Raw genomic sequence first — 7,016 nt, forward strand, 5'->3', positions numbered from 1 at the left:
ACGGTTCATATCATAAATTAGTCTTTAAAATTATCTCTGTAAAAAATCAATCGAATCGGAAATCGTTTAATTATCTAATTGAATCAAACAAATTGATGGTTCTAACAACACTTATTATTGTTATGATGAGCCGTCCATGTATTTCATTAAAATGAATAACTAAAAGGTCTTCAATTTGATTTATTTTTTACAGAGCTAATATTTGTATTACGTTATACAACATGAATGACTGAATTAAAAAATTATAAAATTATTATGCGTTAATCATAATAGAGGGATATACTCATTCACCCAAGGGATGAACATAAGAATTGTTCTTAATTTACTCGTTAATCGTTATCCAATCTACATTTAGAGTTTTAGTTGATGTAAACAACTTGTTTAGAGGTTTAATTACGACCACATATTTATTAAACAAACGAAATTACTCGGACCTTAGCTAGGCAGTGGGATCAGTAATCAGTGATTAGTACATATATAGGTATCGCTATGCTAATTTTAAAAGATTAACTTTAGAAGCATGGATAGTTAAGTGTATAGTATAATATCAGGTAGATGACTACATCAATCCATATGTAAAACGCTGATGAGGCTTCAGATCTAAACAAATCTTATTTTACTACTTAGAGTAACATCAACCTATATGAAACATGAATATCAATTAAGCATAGTTAAGTGATCATCGATGCAGACGCTTTAGACTAATTTTAAACCAATTGCTCGATCTCTTTTTGGAACCCTGTGCTATGCAGGTCAACGTCCCACCTTTGTTATCTGCAGCATGCTTTTAGCAGTGCTTGCCTTTTTTTTTTCCCTACCCTTTTCAGATAAAAAAAAAGGCAGTGTGCTACAAAGGAATTTCACTTTAGAGCATACGTGGTATGTCCATTACCGGTAACGGATTTAGAAATTACTTATTGAAATAGCAATGGTGATGGCTCCTGTTTAACTTTTATTGAAATGATTTATTTGGTCAATCTGATGTTGCCCTTTGAGGCTCTTTGTTAAGCAGTTTTGCGTAAACATTTTTGCTTCCCCCAAAAGATAGGGAGATACGTGCTTACGTAGCACATATCATGAAATAAAGCCTACATTCCAAAAAACAAGTTGTTATAGGAATCTGCAGAAGTGCCGAATATACACTAGCATCAATTGCAAAAGCAATAAGGGAGATAAAGAAGGGAAAAAAAAACAAAACTAACAATGTTATGGGAAAGCTATGTCAGTGTACATGGTACTGTAGAAGATGCTTAATCATTATGCGTTCATGACAACCAAATATGTATCACTTCAAAAGTTGCAACATCTATGAACTACCCTCATCTTCCTCCCTCCACATATCAACCCAATTCTTCTGAGCTTCTTCAAAACCAAGAATGGAACCCTTCTTCTCTGCATCCCAACTCGTAGACAGAGCCCCATACGCAATCCCAAGCGCTGACGTCCCAAAGGTCAACAGCGTCGTCAAGAAAGGAAGCCAAATCGGCACATCCCACAAGTGCTTCTCCTTAATGAATTCGAAAACGTTCAGAAAAGCTATGCCGGTAGCCAGTGGCAGCCCGACTGCCGCCACAATCCTCACCAACATCCTCTCCGTTACGACCTGTGGAATCTCCTCATCGTCATCATCATGCTTAGGGTTTTTACTTGTGGGTTTTTCTTTCATGGTGATTGGTGTGTTATTGCCAAACCCTTTTGCATTGGCATGTGGTTGAATATGATGTGTTCTTTTGGGGAGTGGTAGGTTTTGGAGACTTGTTGGGTGGGGGGCTGGGCTTTTGGGCTTCCATGGAGAAGACTGAGAAAGATGGAAAGATGGTTGTGACTGAAAGATCAGAGTTCTCATGGCTTAGCAAGGCTAAGTTATAGTTTCCACAACACCATATCAAATGGCTGTATGGTCTTATTGCCATAAACCTTATCCCAAAATGAATGGTGGTGACATTATTTCTTATAAGATATTTTTTTAGATAATGAGCCTACTGCAGGCCCAGGCTAGATTAACAAAATTTGTTCCCTTCTTATAAGATTTTTCAGCATTTAAAATTTTCCTTTTGACACCGGGTCTTCTGACTCTTCTCGGTGTGGCATCGCGGTGGTGCAACAGGCCCTTGAGTTTGCGGCGGCAGTGGTGCGCTTGAGGTGAGTCATGGCGGCAGGTTCGCTTGCAGCGAGTCGTAGCGGCGGCAGTCACTAGAGGGGTGTGGGCGGTTCTACACGAAGAGGTGAATGGGAAATTGGGCTAGGGCAGCTGTTTGGACCTAGGGTTCTAGACTTCTAGCTATCCTTTGGGCTGAAAATTATTTATGTTTTAATTAGTTCTATTTTTCAATAATTCCCTGCATTCTTTACTCTTCAGGGAGCTAGGCACTAATTTTGTGCACTCTTGGTGTTTCTCGCAAATCTTATTGGAGTAGTATTAAAGGAGAATTCAAGTTATTGTGTAATCTACATATTTGATGTCTAATGAGTGGACATATTTCTATCTATCACTATGGGTACTACCACATATTTTTATCTATAGATGACAGTAGAATGACTATTTTGGCTTGTAGAATAAAATTGAAACCCTGCTTGGGATTGATTCAAAAAAAATAAAAATAAACATTTTAAGCAGGAGAACTATATTGTGGCCTTAAAAGTGCAAATACAATCACTATTCTGGCAATCTTTTGCACTCTCTTATACTGAATCCATTCTCACATTTTGCAATGATCCGTATACTTGGGTTAGCCTCAAGAGCAATTAGATACATCATCAATGTTGTTTAATCTGTTATTTGCAGTTTAACAAGTAAAAGCCTAAGATTAGATAGAGAAAGGGAAACAAACAATAAACTGGATGACGGATGACCTACTTAATTAGGTCAATCCATAAACACTAGATTTTTTGATCTGTTAGATCAATGATGCATGTATGTTGACAGTTTTGAAGGAATATTCCAAAGGGAATTAGATGGAGCTAGGAATCTAAGTCTTAGATATATGGACTAATCTTTGAAGATACATAGCTGCATATGCTCCAGCGCTTCGGCACATAACTAAGGAAGACCGAAGACCTACTAAATTAGTAGGTAATTAGGTAATTAGTACTTAATTAAGGGAAAGTGAGATTTTAATGGTCCTCTATCTACAACCCACTTGGAATAATAATGACCTTTTGATTACTATATATAGTAGTTGTTGGTCAGTCTCTAGCTACAAGACTAGCAATTTTCAATTCAAAGAAGGAGAAAATGTCTACTTTGAGATGTTTTGTGATTGTATTCCTAATAGTGTTTATGTTTTTTAACATCAGGTCTGATCCTCAGTCTTTTAGTTCGGAGGCCCAAGCGATTCGGAAAATGTTGGCTAGGAAAACCAAGGAAGCGTATTTTATAGGGTTGGGAAAAGAAAAGGCAACCATAGTTCATGAGAAGAAGTCAACGAAGAGTCAGAATGAGTCAAAGCGATTGACTCCTGGAGGCCCTGATTCACGTCATCACTAGCTCATCCGAAGCAACTTCGTCGAAGGTCGAAACAGAAGAGTAGCTAGTGGCTGGTTACATTGTAATGTGAGTTTGATCTAAAAATAATGATAGAGAAATGTGCATGGATTCACCACTTTCTAATAAGTAGTTAGAATTTGTTGATCAACTCCCAAGTGTGTTCTTGTCCTTTCTGCGAATATTTTCATGTCATATATCATATGTAATGCAGAGCTCATGACTGCTGAGAGTTTCAACTAAATCTAAAGACATACAGTGATGAATCACAACGGTTTGGCTTAACTCAGCGAGTAGCTTCTTGTAGGTTTACGTCCACTGGGTTGTCGTAGCTTCTCATATGACTTTCTTGAGGCCTGTCAAGAATCAAATTTTGAGTTATGAGTAATTATTATGAAGTTTAAGCTACTTTAGACATAGTATATGTAATATGTATACTTACTCGATGTGAGGATGGTGAGGCGCGAATAGGACCTGCAAATGGTCCAGCTTGTGGAGAACTGATATTGAGTAATGATTTAGCAGGGGAAGGATACAAAGTAGGTCTGGTGATGAGGAAAGGAGGTGGTTGAATGTATGCGGGATTAATGGGAGAACGGAGTATAGGACTATTGTATTTCGAAGGCAGGGGAGAGGGCTCCGGAGTTCTCCAATAAATTTGAGATAGAGACTTTGTTCTAGGAGATTTTGAGGGTGACGATCTTCTTGAAGGTAGCAGGTTGATTTTGATTCTGAAATAGATTAAGAGAAAACAAACTAAGTAACTAATATCGAATGGTAATGTATTAACTTAGAGCGCGGAGAGCATGTGAAGTTCACTACAGGAGAGAAAAAACTGGTTATACTCACTTGTTATGCACATCCACATACTCATCTGTTTCATCCAGTATGTCTTCCTTCAAGACAGAAATTAACAAAAAGAGTTGGTTCAGTTCATGATAAACATTTGCATATCAAACTAGGTTTCATGCTATAGTTACTTGGTACCTGTAGCAGTTCCTCCATAACATCCTCCATTGTTATGATACCAATTACCTCCTCGTCCAAGTGACTTTGAATAGATCCTACACTTTCATTTGATACATTTCCACCTCCCTGCTTTTTATGGCGCTTGTTATGCATCTGCTTAATATCTTCATCTTGCTCCATGACATGCTCTGATAGCGCAGTGCAGTATTCTGTATCAGTACTCGAGTACACAGGGGATGTGTCTATGGTGTTACTCAGATGCTCTTTCCCATTGATCGGAGAATTTAAACCTGTAATATCTGTGCAACATTAACCCTGGCTACCACAAGTCTAGGACAGTTTCTTACGTGAAAACTTGGTTTTCACTAATCAAACCCAATGTAAATACCTTTGCTCTCCGCTCGTGGTGAATCTAATCTTGAACTCCTAGCATCTTTTTCCTTCTGTCCATTAACGTCCTTTTTATTCCTCACCACAGCAGCCATGTGACTGTAGCCTTTCCGGAACTGATTCAGGATATCATATAAAGGCCAGTTGCCATAAACCCTGTTACATAGCAGATTATACACTTTTATGACAAGTGCCGAACATATGTTTTATCAGGGTGGTAATATGGAGGGCACTCATTTGTTTTGCTGCTAATAACTTTTAAACTTGCCGAATGGCATAAGTAAATACTAGTACATTTTACATACCTTGGAATTTTTCTGATTGTCATGTACTTAACTGGGGTTTCATCTTCAGGGCGACAGAAGATCAAATTCTTTGCCTAATTCCAAAACAACAACGAGGCCAAAAGAAAGAACATAGTAAACCATGAAGCCTGCATCTTTATTAGGAAAGGAACAATACAGAAAGACTTGATCAACAAAACTAATGAACAACTAATGTTTCTGAAGTGCTTACCAAAATAAGGCCAATGATATTGTTTGGGTTTCCTGAATAGATTGGTATCCGACTATGACCTCTGCTCATTATTGAACCCAGTGTATTCCTAAGGACAGCAATGAGCTAGAGTAGTTAAACACAAGTAACTACTATGTACAGATTAGAGTAATAGATATCTACATGTCAAGTTTGGAGTTTATGTCAAGGGAAAAAGTTTCTGATATTGGAGTCATTGCATCTTCAGCAGTCTTTCGCGTCAAATCCAAAGCACCACCAATAACCGTAGTTTCATGATGCGACAACTCTCCACCTATCCCTGCCTGAGGATGAACAATAGAAATGTTATATAAAAACTAATAATCACTTTCAAGTTTCAACTACCACAGAAGATATGCAAAGTAATCACATTTAGTAAGAAGCAAATTAACCTCATTTGCATGCATATCCACCAATGTTTTTAGCTCTGCTCGTCTTAGGAGAGCAGAATGCCCTTCTCCAAGGAGGCAATCCAACAGCTGTGCCATGGTCGAAATTATTAATACACAGAAAAGAGAAAAACTTATAGTGCTTCATCTATGGTGGAATGATATTATAACAATCCAGGGTATACTAAATATGTATTACCTTACTGAAAGGGTAAGCTATGGGGAAAAAAACCACCAGAAGTAATCGTACCAAGTAAGATCCTTTTGCACCAAGACTTAGTCCATATCGGGAACATACAGCTTGAGGAATGATCTAAGGGAAAAGGTACGTATGGAAGATAAGATAATGATGGTGTATATAAAGAATTGGGGCTACATTATGACCAAAACCAAACTAAAACGGTGAAGTAAAAGCAATGACCTCTGTAACTGCAACTACAATCGTGCCAGACACAAGAATGGCAGCCCAAACTGGGAGAATTGAGTCCACGAAAATGGGAAGTGCCTTGTAGATAGAACAATAATATTATATTCAGTCAATTAACTTCAGAATATAAATTCCAATAATGCATGTATATTTCAGCATACCTCCAAGGCCAATGATTTGCATATGAGGAGAGTACATAACAGTAGATGCTCATTCTTAACAAGTGGCAGAATCGTTGCTGTAAAATTATATGAAAGAAAAATAGTAGATGAAGCTTTAGAAGTAGAAAACTGAAGGAACTAGTACCCTGCAGAATGTAATGAAATTCAATTACCAACCTGCATTCTTCTGGTCTTTGGGTTGACCGGACCTAATGAGAACCTCAAGATCAACTTTGCTGAAGGACAAGAGTCCTAATGCAAGGCCTGATGCAATACCAGCAAGTGACGAAAGGATCAAGCTAATCACTATAAACACCCAGAAATCGACCCGGCAACACGGAACATCATCCTCTCTCATTGTAATTTGATGTTTGATGAAGTATGCGACTCTGTGGAAAGAAAAGGAATGCAACAACACACTAGCTAGAATTGGCTTGATAAAACAAGGGGTTGGCTACTTGGGTTTATACACAACAACTCATCATACAAACAAATAGAAAAGTTTTACAAATTTTGGAGAAAGACAAATATGAAGATAGCTACACTCCTACAAGCTAGTCTAGTGTCCAAATCCAAGTCGACCCGAGTGCCGAACCCCCTCGTTCTTATAGATTCCAGGGAAAAGAAGAAAATCCTGTTAACTGTTTTAGACTGGAATAAAG

At 37.9% G+C, this 7,016-nt stretch overlaps 2 protein-coding genes across 3 annotated transcripts; both read right to left on the reverse strand.

The window, feature by feature from the left end:
* Positions 1–1,114: 1,114 nt before the first annotated feature.
* LOC112173322 (uncharacterized protein PAM68-like) lies at positions 1,115–1,894 on the reverse strand. The gene has a single exon (XM_024310938.2). The coding sequence runs from the start codon at positions 1,844–1,846 to the stop codon at positions 1,307–1,309; it is 540 nt and encodes a 179-aa protein (XP_024166706.1). The 5' UTR covers positions 1,847–1,894; the 3' UTR covers positions 1,115–1,306.
* Positions 1,895–3,643: 1,749 nt separating this feature from the next.
* LOC112177375 (DUF21 domain-containing protein At5g52790) lies at positions 3,644–7,016 on the reverse strand. Of its 2 annotated transcripts, none has more exons than XM_024315680.2 (13): positions 6,532–7,016; positions 6,355–6,431; positions 6,188–6,271; positions 5,966–6,079; positions 5,770–5,856; positions 5,522–5,661; positions 5,360–5,447; positions 5,149–5,222; positions 4,842–4,999; positions 4,472–4,743; positions 4,334–4,380; positions 3,927–4,215; positions 3,644–3,840 (listed from the first exon to the last, which is right to left on the reverse strand). In XM_024315680.2, exons 1-13 carry the CDS (start codon positions 6,710–6,712, stop codon positions 3,766–3,768), a joined length of 1,686 nt encoding a protein of 561 aa, XP_024171448.1. In that variant the 5' UTR covers positions 6,713–7,016; the 3' UTR covers positions 3,644–3,765. The 2 variants fall into 2 exon arrangements, with proteins under 2 accessions (XP_024171448.1, XP_024171441.1); XM_024315673.2 differs by having other exon boundaries at positions 4,472–4,752.

The sequence above is a fragment of the Rosa chinensis genome, chromosome 1, assembly GCF_002994745.2.
Source record: "Rosa chinensis cultivar Old Blush chromosome 1, RchiOBHm-V2, whole genome shotgun sequence".
In the NCBI taxonomy this organism is placed as follows: domain Eukaryota; kingdom Viridiplantae; phylum Streptophyta; class Magnoliopsida; order Rosales; family Rosaceae; genus Rosa; species Rosa chinensis.

Coding starts and splice junctions, on each gene's coding strand:
- LOC112173322 (XM_024310938.2), bottom strand. CDS start 1,846: ATGAGAACTCTGATCTTTCAGTCACAACCATCTTTCCATCTTTCTCAG.
- LOC112177375 (XM_024315673.2), bottom strand. CDS start 6,712: ATGAGAGAGGATGATGTTCCGTGTTGCCGGGTCGATTTCTGGGTGTTT. Junction 6,272..6,354: donor GCAAATCATTGGCCTTGGAG/GTATGCTGAAAT, acceptor TCTATCTACAAG/GCACTTCCCATTTTCGTGGA. Junction 6,080..6,187: donor TTGTAGTTGCAGTTACAGAG/GTCATTGCTTTT, acceptor CTTTTCCCTTAG/ATCATTCCTCAAGCTGTATG.